Source organism: Neopelma chrysocephalum, unplaced genomic scaffold, assembly GCF_003984885.1.
Source record: "Neopelma chrysocephalum unplaced genomic scaffold, ASM398488v2 Primary Assembly neopelma1_96671, whole genome shotgun sequence".
Classification (NCBI taxonomy): Eukaryota; Metazoa; Chordata; class Aves; order Passeriformes; family Pipridae; genus Neopelma; species Neopelma chrysocephalum.
In genome coordinates, this window is record NW_020925316.1 from 850,025 (window position 1) to 865,047 (window position 15,023).

The 15,023-nt window shown below is 39.0% G+C and overlaps 1 protein-coding gene across 1 annotated transcript in view; it reads left to right on the plus strand.

Moving 5' to 3' along the window:
- Positions 1 to 3,097: 3,097 nt before the first annotated feature.
- The window catches only part of SHOC1 (shortage in chiasmata 1), a 51,354-nt gene continuing 39,428 nt past the window's right edge, over positions 3,098 to 15,023 (plus strand). The window contains exons 1-6 of the mRNA XM_027709026.1: positions 3,098 to 3,113; positions 4,090 to 4,124; positions 5,624 to 5,701; positions 8,831 to 8,960; positions 9,561 to 9,642; positions 14,406 to 14,596. Of these exons, the coding sequence (XP_027564827.1) occupies positions 3,098 to 3,113; positions 4,090 to 4,124; positions 5,624 to 5,701; positions 8,831 to 8,960; positions 9,561 to 9,642; positions 14,406 to 14,596 (532 nt within the window). The remainder of the gene's footprint in view (positions 3,114 to 4,089; positions 4,125 to 5,623; positions 5,702 to 8,830; positions 8,961 to 9,560; positions 9,643 to 14,405; positions 14,597 to 15,023) is intronic.

The following is a 15,023-nucleotide window of genomic DNA, read 5'->3' on the forward strand; positions in this document are numbered from 1 at the left end:
AATCTCAGAAGATGGACTTCAGAATTATGAGACTGGCCAAGGTGCCACAGCAGAGCCCCTTCCCGTGGCCTCCAGCACCGACTGGCAGGCTCAGGGGTGGGTGCTGCACACAGAGGAGACATTCAGCACTGCCTTCAGGTATTTAGGACAGAGGCGTCACCATGGGTGGTGAGAACCAGGCTGTTCCAGGAACAGTCTCCACCAGCCTGTCTTAGATGTTGACTGAAACATCAGCCATCTCTGTCTCTGTCCTCTGCCAGTGAGGAGTTTGGGCAGCCACAGCAGGCACAGATGCCTCCATTGTAACTCTAGTGAGGGGAACCCCCAAGATAGGCTAAGCAAAGCCTCTCTGTGCCACAGGGACATGTCCAGAGTCAGTTCTGCTCCAGCCTGGGGCTGCCCAGAGGAAATATGTGGCACAGACAGTGCAGCAGAGCAGCCTTTTTACCAGGTGGAAAATAACCATTCAGGCTGAGTTTCTCCACTGCTGACAAAGTGCCATGCCTTGAGCATGTTTTAGGTGTGCAACATGGCAAGGGGCTCCATCCTTTACAGGGAAGGAGTGTGTGTGTGCATGTCTGTACAATCGCAGCTCTGGCAAGGATGGATGGATGAGCCCACTGCTCAAGTACCTGGTGGTGCTGCTCTGCACCCCAAACTGGCCCACATGAGAAGTTCAGCAGGAACAGATCTCCTTCATGACTTGGGAAAGCCATAAGTGAGACAGTGTCCAGAACAGAGCAGGTAATGCATTCGTTTTCCCCATGCACTTCATAGGAGCAGGCAGAGCTGAAGCTGTGGGACCATGAGCTGAGAGCCAAGGAGGAGCAGCAGGAGAGGGACAGGGATTGGATGGAGTCCTTGCATGAGCTGAAGCTAGAGAGGGTGAACAGAGGGTGGTGTAAGGCTTCCTGCATGCTGCTGGTAGCAAGCAGCTGCACTTGTATTCCACTTATCAGGGGGCTTCGGGTGTTCCTGGCAGCTGTTTTAGTTCACCTGTATAAACCTCCTCATCCACCTGAGTTTGCCTCCTCATCCTATGCAGCAGCTCAGCTGAGCTCTCTGAGCTAGGGCAGTACCAGGATGAGGTAGAGGGAGCAGGAAGGAAAAGACAGGCGGGTTAAAGCCTGTTTGCCATGGTAGGTTGGAGAGGACTGCTGCAGGCACATGCAAGCAGCATAAAAAAATGGATGTTCTGTTGTCTTCATCTGCAGTTCCTTCAACAGTGATGGCATCATCCAGTCCGGGATGATGTGCCAGGTGGGGATGTACCCTCAGCACAGTCCTGGGATTGACAGGGACAACACGGTCAGCTCTGCCAGGCTCTACACTACACTGCTGCTGCTGAAGCTTCAGTTCTGATTTCTACGACTAACACAAAATGAAATGAGGGGAAAAAAAGGAAACCAAATTCTCAGTTAACATGAGTTGGTGCCACTTGTACACAGTTTAGCTGAATTGGATCAGCTGTGATTCAGCTCACAACAGACTGCTTTCTAGAGAACAATGAGATATAGTCAAGATTATGACTGTATTCATAGTAATCTTGTGCTCAACCCTCCAAAATATTCTCAAAAACTCTTTCTGGATTTCAGTGATAAATTCTGACAGTTGAGGAAAGAGCACAGCATTCCATAGCATTGATCAGGGCTAATATCCAATATTTCACCATCATTTCTGATCTAAAGAGTAGCCCAAATGTAAAAGATGAGGACGAGAAACACATGCAGCTGCCAAAATTCATCTCATCTCTCCCCACATTCCTTACCCTCACGGTACTAATTGGCATTTATGTTATTCTCATCCACAGCATTTTCAGCTTCACTCACAAGAAATTGAACTAAGATGCAGCACTGTAGTCTTAAGGAAAACATGTGCTTGCCTGGTGAGTACCAAAGCACTTTGATTTCATGTACCTCTCTCCCACTGGCGTCCTGCATAGACACAGGCTTTGCCTGTGTTCAGTAGTGTGATGGAAGGCCTTCTTCCATTTATGACCTTAATTTTAACAGCAGTAATATACCTAGTATATACTACTTAGCACTTTTTTTCAGCCATACAAACAATTCCCATACAACTTCTAAAAGTTGTAGTTTTACTGGTGTATCTGAGGAAAATCATGTCATGGAGGTAACTATGAATTGCTGCCAAATTTCTTCTGCAGGGTATGTAACCCGTTAACTCCTGGATCTGATGAAGAAAAACTAGAGATATAGTCTGCCTAGGATACCTCTCTTCCTTTAATCACAGTATGTGTTGCTGCATTGTTTCTTGCAGTAGCTGTGTAATTAAGGCACTTTCAACATTTTCCAGAAAACAGTTTGCTATTGGGGGCATTTCTGTGCTGTAACATCCTCTTCAATACCCATGATATACTGCTACTTTGTTTCCTCATCTGGGGTAAAAACATGCATTTCTCTATATTCCAAGTGGAAATGAGCAACTCTGAAGTATTTGAATTGGAAGTTCCTGTGTTTTTTGCATTGTGCCTACTTCGCCTAACAATTTGTCTCCCAATTCTTGGAGAGCAGAGTAGAAATACATATTAAATATAAAAATACCAAGAAAACTTTTCAGTATCAGCATTTGCTTTCTTCATAGGAACAACTGTCTGGAAAACATTGGCAATATGCCTGTGATTGGGCTAGAACCATCCTTCCAGTTAAAAGAAAAAACACTTTGTAGTAGTAAAGACAGCATCTGTTGTACACTTTTTAGTTAACTTTTTCACTCACTGGGATGTACAAATACTGGTGGAGTTATTGGAACCAGAGTGAAAACTGTAAATTTTGTTTTCCACAGAAAAACCTATCCTAATGTGGAACTCAACCTGGAAGGAGTTCTTGGAGGAGCCACATTTTTCCAGATTCCCAAAACTATTACAGCAACTGGCTCAATGCACCTGCTGCAGCATTGCCAAAGGTTTCTGCACTTCCAACACGTACTCTGTGGGTACCCACAGCTATAGTAAAAGGAGGAGGAGGCAGAGACAGGCAATGTAATGGCTTTGTGGTGCCAACCTCCGTAATAAGGTGCCATTTCAGCAAGCAGAACCACATCTGGAGCCTAGTTACAGCTAGGATGTGTGTACAGTCGGATGGTGTGGGATGAAGGTGGGGGGATGGAGCGTTCTCACAACTACTCTTGAAATTTCTGCCAGACGAGGGATTAGTCAGGGCCTGGACACAGCAGAAATCTGACACTAGAGTGCCTTCTGAGAAACACAACAATTTGTTCAACAGACAGCAGCTTGAGGGTTGTGGGAGAAATTTAGGCAGCCAATTAAAACTAACTAAGTAAATAAATGGCACTTTTCCCTAAACTGATAGCTTTTTGCAGACACAGACATTTCATACGTTTGCCGGCCACGTGAAGCGGAAGCATATCTGGATGCTAAATTGTGGCCTCGTTCCATTTCTATGCCCCAGGTAGCAGGCAGCGGGTCAGCAGTCTCAGTTACACTTTAGGAGCCAACCCGGTCCCTTTCTTGTCTTCTCCCTTGCATGCAGCTACCGGGGGAACAAAGGATGGAATGTAGTTGCTTAGCTGCATTTACTTATGCATGTACTGCTTTAAAAATGTATTCAGCTTTGAAGATCAGGTAAGTTTTCCTTAAGTTAAGCTAACTCCAAGGAATTCCTCTGTATATACGCAGCCGTCAGGCATGAGCCGCTCCTGAGGGAAGGGAACGGGGGGGGAGGTGGCTGGGGCGCACAGGGCGGGAGGGCCGGCAGCCAATCAGAGGGGCGAACTCCGGGCGGCAGCCAATCGCAGGGGCGCGTTCGCCATCCCGCATGGGCGGGGCGGAGGCGCGGCGGCGCTGAGGGGAAGGGCGGCCGTGTGGGCATCAGGGGCTGAGCGGAGGTGGGTTACACCGGGATAGTTTCCGTCCGTACTGCTGCAGATTTAAAAACACTTGGTGCTGGCAGAAGTACCTCGGACTGCGTATTTCACTGAGAGCGGTGTTCCCTCGAGTTCTTGGAGAGTGAAACTGGGTCATACCCTTCTGCAGGCTCGTCTTGCCTTAAAAAAGATCGAAGACTTCCTTGTGTCCCCACAGACTAGTATTTCTAGGCCACAGACTTTGAGTTTTGAATTGGAAATTTGGAACTTACCCGATTGAGGTGGTTTTAATGTTTAGTGATTGACACACTCTTAAGAAACTAGCGGTACCTAAAGTGACTGCTGAGCAGTTCACTACTTTTAGCTATGTTAATTGAAATTATTTCCCTGGGAGTAGTAGTTGCTATTCTATAGCTACTATATTGCATGAATGCATGGTTTTATTGCTATGAGGAAATATTTGTCGGTGATACACATCAATGCTATGAAATTGCAATTCTATTCCCTGCCCTTCAGCACTCAGTGATAGGGTACTGATCCATTCCCTCCTTGCAAACCCATCCCTTCTTGCTCCATTCTTCCACACCAAGTCTGTTGGATGTGCAACTGATGGAGGGTCCAGCAGATTGTGCAAAGGGTTTTCTTTAGCATCCCATGGTTTTAATCCACTGTTTCTAACTATCCGTACTCCTTCCATCAGAAGGTTCCCCTCTATTTTGTTCTCTATATGATTTTATACCTTATTCTCTGTTCCATTTTCTTGCCTGAACTTACCTTTTTACCTCTCCTGCACTTCCTTTCTCTGCCCAGACTCCTCTGAAGTAAGCAACTAGCCCCTAATTATTTTTTCCTCCATGGGTTCCAGTTTCCGTACCTGAATTTGGTGTTTCCAAATTTTTTACATAGGCAATTTTAGCCTCTTGGTATCTTACTGATACTTACTGATATGAAGACAGTCTTCTGTCATGAGTTTCCCTTATGACCCTACAGTTTAAGTTGGTTACATTTCATTTACATTGTACACTTTTTTGATAGAATTACCTTACTTTAACTTTGACTCTTGTACCTAATTTTAATTAAGAACAAATATTCTCTTACCTTATGCACACCTGAGCTGTCATATAGTCTGTTTTGCACTCACACTGTATCTCTGTCCTTGTATAGTTTTTGTTTCACTCCTGGTTCCCATCAGAAGCATCAGCTTACTTAGGGACCTGACGTTCCAGCAGGGCATTGTGCTCCCAGCTAATCTATACTCCTATAGCTTATACCTATAATCTCCTTTACCCTTGTAAAACTGAAAAAAGGGAGGAAAAAATCCTCTCCAAAATACATTAGCCAGTGAAAAGTTAATAGTTTAGGAGGTAGCCAGACTACTGTCTTTAAAAGCTAATTTATAATCCATAAAATTTCATTGATTCAGATAATTTCTCAAAATTATTGCTTAAGGGAGGTAATTTGTATTACTTACTTTCACTTAATGCCTTAAAAGGCTTTCTGTGGAATAAACAGCCAGAGGCATAACTGAAATAAAACCCAAAAGCCCAGTTCCTTCGGATAGAAATCAAGTGTGCATGGTCTGTAGTTGGTCTGTTACATCCTTCCAAAGGAATAACACTGAATGCTTTGTGTAGCCTTCTTTTATAGGAAATTCAGTCCAGGGTGCATATGCTAGAAATTACAAAGCTATTCTTGTTGAACCTGAATTTCAACCTTTTCTTTCAACATTTTTAGAGGATATAAAAATTTATAACTAATCCATATTCTGTATGTCTTCCAGACAATTGGAGTGTTGAAAACATCACAAAACAAGATGTTTGCAGCTTTACAGTATCACTCGACAGACTACTTATATGAGGTATAATTTTATTATTTCTCTTATTAGTCAGAATGAAATATAGCAGTAACTGAAGAACAGAGTGAGTGCACATTAAAAAAGATATCAAGAACTACTTTCTCAGGAATTCTCTTTCAGAGAGGTTGTTGTGCTACACTTGCTGGGATAACAAGTAAAGTGATTACAGGGTTTTTTTAATAAAAAATTGAAGTACAATTTTGCCAAAACTAATGAGCATCCATTATTTTTAGTGTATGTTGCAAGTTTTCTTATAATGCACTTATAAGTTTCCTGCTTAGAACTTTCTTCAGAGAATACTGTGGTTCTAATGCATTAAATTAAATTAATTACTTTCCAGGGAACTAAAACAATTTTCTATCTCCTTTAGTGTGTATTGGGATAGTTATACACAATGCTGTATTCCCTAATGATTGTAGAGAGGAGTTTTTGTAATGTTTTAGCTTAAATTCATGGAAAGCAGATGTCTTTTCACACCTACAATGAATATTTTGGCTTTACATGTTTTGATCAGTTAAGATCTAGAAGCCTTGTGAAGTCTTGTTTTCCTTCCTGTCTCCATCTGTTATGTTGCCAACTGTTTATCCCTGAGGCACACTGTCATAATTGGGTTTTTACTTTTTACTATTTAAGTTTTCATAGAAAAGTTACAGGCCAAATAAAAGACTCCTCTTGCAGAGGGGTGCTTTGCCAAGAGGGGGTTATTTCTAGTGTGTGAGCAGAAGAATAAGGTAGCAAGACATGATGCCTTTAAGAGTACAGGGAGAGTACAAGGACACACACAAGCACTCCTGGCATACAGATGGAGATTTGCAGCCTGGGAAGTGGTCCAGCAATAGTACTTGCAGTTATACTGGGACCCACTGGTTATGAAACACTGCCCACATCCCTTTTCTTAGAGTGCAGGAATTATTCCATATTGTACCTGTGTGTGTGCCTACTGTTTTCTTAGATTATAAAAACCAGAACTTTTTCTGTTGTAATTCCAACCGTATGCAGTCTGTCATTCAGTGTTTGTGTGGAAACCTTCTCACAGTAGTTTCATTCAGTTTGATCTTCAGATGTTTCCATATTTTCTACAAAAAAAAAAAATAGATGTATTAACACAATGTGTTGCGGTCTATATGCGAAAGAGAAGAACTACATGGCTTTTCTTGCCTGAGTTTTGAGGATGAGGACAGGGCTGACAGCAGGACAAATGAAAACTGTTAGAAGGGAAATGCTGAGCAACCTTCCGACTGGCTACTCTGGAACAGTGTGAATCTTCCTCTGTAATGCTACTAGGAGGGGTTAATGGATGTGATCACACATTTAAAGGTGTTACAGATCTGGCTGTGCAAGGGACATGCCATGCTCAAACCGCAGCTTCTTATTCCACTCTTGTGCCTAGCTTCTACTCTCTAGAGGAAGTTATATTGATTTTTCCTGTATCAAATGCGCTTGAATAAAGCTTCCAATTCTTAGGAAATCCTGGAATTTGATGAGCTTATATCAAACTGATTCCTGCCCACATGTGGCTCAACTGGATGTGGAATCCTGCTCTTAGTGTACTTGTTATGCATTTATATCAATTCCAGATATAGTTTTTCCAGCTGCTCTTTAGAAGTGTATCTTTGAAGAAAGGAGCCTTTTCAGTCATCAGAAATGCAAGAGTTAGGTACTTCATTGCACCAAGTGTTGTAGATGTGATCACAAAGTCATCTTACAAGTTCAAGGTTTTCTAATATTGTAAACTGATAATACATGCAAGCTGTATGGAACTATAAAACTGCACATAACATCTTACAGTTAGAACAGAAATTTGTGGAGACCTCTGCAGTTCCGTAAGAAAGAGGGGTAAACATGTGTTGATTAAATGCCATAGCCATTAATAATGGTCTTGAAAAACACTTTTATATATTTGAGACAGGCAAGAAAGGTTGTGTGTTATCAGACTTTATAAAATGAACTAATTCATCTTAACTTTTATACTTAGAACAATTTTTTTCTTTTGTAAAATGCACAGTTTTCCTGGTTTAAGGCTGTTACCTGTGATGATAGCCCTTGGGTGTATTTGTTCCACTTCACAAACATCATGGACAGAAAACAACTTTAGCTAAAGTTACCCTCCGTAAAACTACATACTTGTGCTTAAAATTTCTGTCTGATCTCTGTTGTATTATTGTTTATATTTTTTGTTCAGTAGCTTCTACTTCTACAGTACCATGTCATTCTCCTTTAACCTAAGAGTACTTCTGGGATGTCTAACACTACAAGCTATAATTGGCTTGACAGCATATGCTGAAATGGGTGGACATTTCTTGGACTGAAGCAACACAGCTGAAGTGAGGCAATGGACTTAGAACTAGAGAGAAGCTACTAGTCTCATTCATTATGTTGTCCCGCATGTCTGTAGCTAGTTGCCTCTTCCAGTATGCTTTTTACACCCCACAGTTTTTGAGGACAACTTCTTTCTAAGCTATAAACTTGTTAAATACAAAACCCTGTGTAAAAATAATTTCTCTCTGCTTCCCGAACAAACTGCTTGTTCTGTGGTTCTGTGCTATTTATACAGTACTGTCACACTTCTGTGACGAAAGAACTCTTAGTTCATTGAACTTGGTCCTCAGTGAAGAGTTACTGAAGTTGCCACATCAACTATTTAATTCTAGAATTCAATTGATTACTACCATGTACCCCTGTTTTTAGTGAAAATGAAAGGACTTAAAAGGGCTTTTATTAGCTCCTAACAGCACATGAAAGATGAGATGCTTTAGAATATTAAAAGTACTTGAAACAGCAATAGTAGGAATGATTTTAAATTGTTTCTGATCATGTATCCATTTAGAAGACCATTGCAAGTGTTAAGATAAACACTTCCAATTGCACATACAAAGTTTAGTTAAAGTGTAGCTAAGCATATGTGCAGGTTTGCATATGCAGAGGTGTAGATTAATAGTTAAATAGCTAGTCAGGTAAATGTTAATTTTTTCTCTTAATTTAGACTGGGTCAGTATTACAGAAATAATAAGGTTTAAAGATAAAAAATCCTGTTATAGGAGAAAACACTTGAAAACAGTGGGAATGTTTGAAGAGGTGCACAAAAAGAATGGACCTGTCTCTCATAATTTTATCACGTCTTTTTTTGTGCAGAGCATGGCAAGGCAGAAGTTTTCCATCTGGAGATTATCACTTTGCTTTCCTCCCTGTTTATATCAAGATGAAAAGTATCATCTCACAGGACTCTTCACTGATGATAAGTATAGGAAGCCATGGACTAGAGGTAGGTTATATAATCCTTAAGTTTTAATTTAGATTTACTGTGGATTAAAGGAAAAGCTTGTGTTTGTCCATAATATGGTAAGTCTGGTTAAAAAAAAATAATTTCCTGAAGTAGCACTATGTCAGTTCATATATCTCTTGAAGGTAGAACATATTCATTGCCTATGTAGAAACAAATGGGTAACGGATATTTATTTGTGTATGGCATACACAATGACCCTCATAAATGAGGGTGATATTTGATTAGTCTGTAGAGACCTCTGGAAAAGTTTCTGTCCAGAGAAGTGGTTATGGAAGAATATCAATGATCAGAGATAAGTGAAATACTAAGTCTGATAAGCTGGGAGAGGTTCAAAAGATGATGCTGAGGTTGTGAGATGGGGAAAAAAATGAGGGTTTCCAATGACAAAGGTAAACGTGTATGAAAGTATTCACATCTTTCTGGTGTATTTGCATTATTTTTGCTAATGGAAACTAAAAGTGTTGTTTCTTCTATGCATCTTGTGTAAAGTTTGTTTAGCCTCTGCAATGGTTTGATCAAGAAATAAAAATTAATTTTAAAATTTTCTGTGTGATTCTCTTTCTCTCTTTTTTGTCTCAGTTACTTCAACACAGAACGTGATCACTATTTCAGTGTTGGATCAATGGAAGAAAAGCTTACCTGTGGAGGATTTCCTGGAAAAGTCAGTAAACTTAAGTTAAAAACATTTGTGATTTCTCTGATATCATTCAGGTACTTTGTGAACCATAAGCTAATGATGATAACAGAATATGGAAATGTTTTCTGACAGTAGCAAGTGTACAGTGTGCTGGAGATGTACGCTGTGGCAAATAGCTTGAAGATGGCTTTTTCACTAAAAGTAGTATTGTGTTTTATGGAGTTCACCACTTCTTCATATAATTTTTTTAGTGGTTGTATAATCTATTTATGACATTGGAGAAAGTCTCTGGAAACTATTGATGAACATGAAGACAAACCACAAGCACCTTTTGCTGAGACCGTTATCTCTTGTAACTGCAGATGAAGTTTTTCAAAGAAGGGTATTTATAAATCTTTGAAAAGGTGTAAAAGGCAGCTAGAAAAAGTCAAGCTTATATTATAGCAATTAAATATAGATATATTTATTTTAAAATGTTATATACAAAGTCAAAAGTATCAAATGAACTCTGAAACTGAGTTAATTTTGAAAACACGCTTGCAACAGATCTTTCCAGAATATATTAGCCGTGAAAGACGATTATGATTCTGCAAAAACCAATAAATTGTGTGTATTTCTGCTTTCAATTACCAGTGTGAAAGAAACAGAGAAATTACATCTGTGCTTTTACAGTGCTACCTAAAATCTCTATTACCTTCAAATCTGCATTAAAAATCTGGTTGTAAGGAAAACTTATGATTGAAGAATTAAATAATCATTTACAGAAAATGCCAGTGCCAGGCTTCCCAATACCTTACAGTGGCACTCTTCTGTGATTTCAATATGATAGTCTTTAATTTCCTTGGTATATACTAATTGGGCATAGCCCTCTGCTCATTCATGTCACAGAAATGGTCATGCTCATAGAGTGGATTAAGGCTGTGCACAAAATGATGTGGATGTCTGTTTAATTTGGTGCACTGAAATACAATTGAAATTACATTCTGTATCTTCAGAAAAAAACAAGACTATTATATGTGATATAATCATCTTTGCACCTTCAGAGAGTGAGATAAATATTATGAGGATGCTGTAAAACTCATGCAAAGATATTACCCAAGACATTGTCTAGACTAGTAATAATAAAAGAAAAAGCAGATCCTGAAGAAGTTGTTATAAAGACGCAGTGTGATTTAGATATCAACAGTGAGCACTTGAGGAGTCAGATAGGTGCCATCTCAAGGAGTATTAAATGCCAAGAATTAAGAATTTTGTCAGACCAAACAACATTTACCTGTTGTTTTAGCACATAAGTTAGTTATAACATCTAAATAAAATGCAGAAAATCAGTGCACATGGTAGGCAACAGCTACAGAAAATTTGAGACGATTTCACTTAATATATTGTAAAACAAAGTGGACCAGATCTCTGTACCAGTGAAAAGTTGCTTGAACTGAGACAGGCAAATAAGGAGCAGGGAGTTAAACTTAGGAGGAGAGGATGTGTATTTGCTTCAGATTCTTCAAGTGCTTTGCGTTTTTTTAAGGTAAGGAAAGAGAATCTAAATTCTTACGTGTTTTATGATAGTGGTTTTCCTGGGGGTAGGACTAAGCAGTAGTAGTACACATAATCCATCACAAATCGTTAGAAGTATTAGCAAAGCAATACATAAACGCACACACAAAAAATATAAAAAGTGTGCAATAAATACAGTAGATGGTTTGTTTTGGATATTTGAAAAGTGACCTACAGTAAATGTTATTCAATAGATTTATCCTTAGCAAGGAACAGGGAATGAGTAATGTAACAAGTAAATTCGTAGATAACACTAATTTCTTTCTAATAGTCAAAACCAACAGATGAAAGGAAATAAGATGCTAGAATCTTTTCAAAAATTATTAGGAACAAGCACTAAAATGTTCTGCTTTTGTCATCTCAAGCAATGGTAGGCATTTTTTCTGGAGTACATTGTTCACTGTTGGGTGTGACTCATAGGAGAACTGTAGTCCTGGAGTTGTACAAAAAAAATATAACTATCTAATTTAAAGATTCTGCACTTACTTATGGTTTGGCATAATAATTTATCAAAGGATGTCCCAGATGTGCTGCTGTGTAATATGGTTGAGTTCAGTATCTTTGGATTGCTTATCATACGGTTCAATACAGTCTGTTCTAAGACTCTGCTCAGTACATTTTGAGGCTTTTGAGATTTTTTGAGACTTTGTTCTGTTTTCACAGCAGGCATAAGGTTTTACTACTAAGTAGGGGCTTTGTGTAGAATTTTTATGCTTTTCTATGTGTCTAAATGTTCAGGTAACTAGGTTAGGGAAATGATATTTTGAAATAAGCTTGTCAACTTGGGGGTTTGGGGTTTGTGATTTTTTTAAAGTGTCTCTTCTTGTAAGCCAGTCAGGAATGTAAGCATGAATGACTGATCAAATTGGTCAGTGAAGTGGCTTGATATATTAGCAAAAACTGGTTCAAAGTGACAGGGAGCCTACTGTCTCCTTGGAGAGGGTGAGAAATAAGAAGAGCACAAGAAACAAGTGAGAGAAAAACACTGAAGAGGAGAAAAACATTAAGAAGAAGACACTGACTGCCTAAGCAGGTGTGAGAGGACACCTAGCAGTAAAGGAGATAAGGAAGTGAGTCTGTAATTCCTAGAAATTGCCAAATTACTTAATTAGATAAACCCCCTTATTGGCTTTATTGCATGTACTTAATAGTTATGCTTATTTTGATGATGAAACACAACTGTCCATATTTCAAAGATACTGCTGAAAGTTTTGCTTCGTAATGTAAAGATCTAATTGAAGCTAAATAAATTAAACCTAATCTAGTTCTTTCTGTGTTCAGAACACTGTACAAGCATAATACAAGCATGACTTGAACATATGTTTCCATACTTAGAGTAGTCTGCATTTAAAATATTTACTGCTTTCCAGAACAGCCTTACTAAGGGTTTTACTTTGGAAAAGATGGCCCATGTAGTCTCAAATCAGCAACTCCGCTTAGGTATATTCTGTCTATAAAACTATAGTGAATTCTATCTATAAAACTACAGTGAAATCCACTGATTTCAGTGAAGTTGGCCCACATGTAACTGGGCAGTGTTTTAAGGTTCGTGGATTTTCAAAGGCTTATGCCATATGAAAGTTTGGATATTAGTTATTATCAGTACTGCATGGTTATTGCTTGTGAACTATACTACCTGGAGTTTCAAAATTAACTTTTAAGCTATGCTCAAAATGTTGTGAAATAGTTGATTTTTTAAAAGATGTGTAGCAGAGATTCCTAAGTCTTGCTGTCTACACATGAAGGCCTATACTGAAATTCAGAGGTGCACTCATCTGCGAATTACCTTTAGAGGACTAGCAAATAGCAAGATGGTGCAATGCAATGTATTATTAAAAATATGCATAAATCAATAGGATGCACAGTTGAGAAATCCATTGTCTGAAATGAGAATAATAAATTCAGTAAGTGTAGATGAGCTGATTTAGGTTCTTCAGAAATGTCAGCACTCATCAATTATAGCCATTATATTGTTGCAGTCAATTTATGTGGATAACAGAACACTAATATATATTTTAATTTTTTAACAATTACAACCTTTTTGTCCAGATGCATATTTAGCTCAGGACTATGATGGTTGGTTTTTTCCTGTAATCAAATGATTTTGCTATTTATTTGTCTAACATGGTTTGATTTTTCTTTTCCTAAAGAAATAATAGTAATATTGAGATTAATATGAAAAGTGACAGGAAATTGAAGTGAGTTTGTTTCTTCACTTATCCTGTCTTTTTCCTATTGCTATTACTTGCAATTTCTTCATGGTTTTTGAAACATAAGTGTGGTGGGTTGACCTTAGTTGGACACCAGGTGCCCACCAAACCACTCTATCACTTCCCAGCTGGACAGGGGAGACAGAATAAAATGCAAAATTACTCGTAGATTGAGATGAGGCTGTTTGTTAAAGCAAAAGTGAAAGTTTGCAGTCTCACAAGCAAAGAGGAAAATAACATTCTCTACTTCCATTAGCGAGTGATGTCCAGCCACTTCCTGGGAAGCAGGGCTTCAGCACACAGAGCAGTTGCTCAGAAAGCAAACATTGTAAATAACGAATGCCCCCCTCACTCCTCCTTCCCTTAGCTTTTATATCTGAGCTGATGTCATATGGTCTGGAATATGCCTTTGGTTAGTTTGGGTCAGCTGGCCTGATTGTGTCCCCTCCCAGGATCCTGCCCACGATGTAGAGAGGGGAAGGGATGTTGAGAGACAGTGCTGATGCTGTGCCAGTGCTGCTCAGCAGTACCAAAGCACTGATGTGTTATCAACTCTTTTCTAGCTACCAATGCAAAGCACAGCACTGTGAGGGCTGCTGTGGGGAAATGAGCTCCAGCTCAGCCAGACCCAATACAAAAAGTATACATTTAAATTTTTGCGCTAAATGCTGTGACATCGATAGGTTTGATGCTCTTTTCCAGCTGTTATCCTTTTGTTCGGTAGAGCCCTTCCCAAATCTTCGTTCGCGAAGCCTAGCCATGATGATGATCCTTTTGTTCAATTTAATGCTGGGTGTAAACTTAAAGGGTTTTTTCTTGGGAAAGAATTGAACATGTAATTGAACCGTGGATCCAGTGGATAGTGACAGCAACTCCACAATTTCTAATCTTCTTCAGTGAATACAGTGATTATCAGGGTTCTTAGAGTATCTTTATGAGTGCTGTTGATTCACTGAGAAGTCAGGGAAGTTATGATATTACTTTTACAACAGCTTAAGTGTCAGATTTTTTTCTGTTTTTTAGGAAACCTATCTCCTCTGTAGAGCTCCAGATTAGTAATGAATTAATGGAAGTTATTCCAAGTTCAAATCCCTGCTCTCAGACTGATATAGAAGAAACCTTTTTACTTATGAATAAAGTTTTTAAGGAAGAATCCACCCAAGAAAAATATTTGAAGATTTACTATGTCACTGAATTTAAAGAACCATGGCAAGGTAAAATGTTTAATTCACTGTTTTCTAAATTGTGGTAGAATCAGCTTGTTAACTTCCTTAATTTTTTGTGCGGGCTCCATAGGCATCGATGAAGTTGTCTGAATGATCACAAGCCTTTGCAGTTGCCTAAGGTATGACCACTGAAGGCATATTAATTCCCTGGAGAAGCAGGGCTTGTATTAGCAGTTCAAGATAGATACAAACCAGAAGAAGTTTCAGGCTGATCAAATATATGGAAGAAGGTGCCAAAAAAGTATCACAATAAGTAGATCATATCAGAAATTGAACAAAATTATAATGATCCATTATACATCAATAAAATTACATCCTTGAAGCGTTTTCTTTGACCACATCAAGCAGAATGAGAAGTAAGCAGTTTCCGCTTTGTTGCTGGAATTTTTCAAGTCTGTTGCTGTGATTGTTCAAA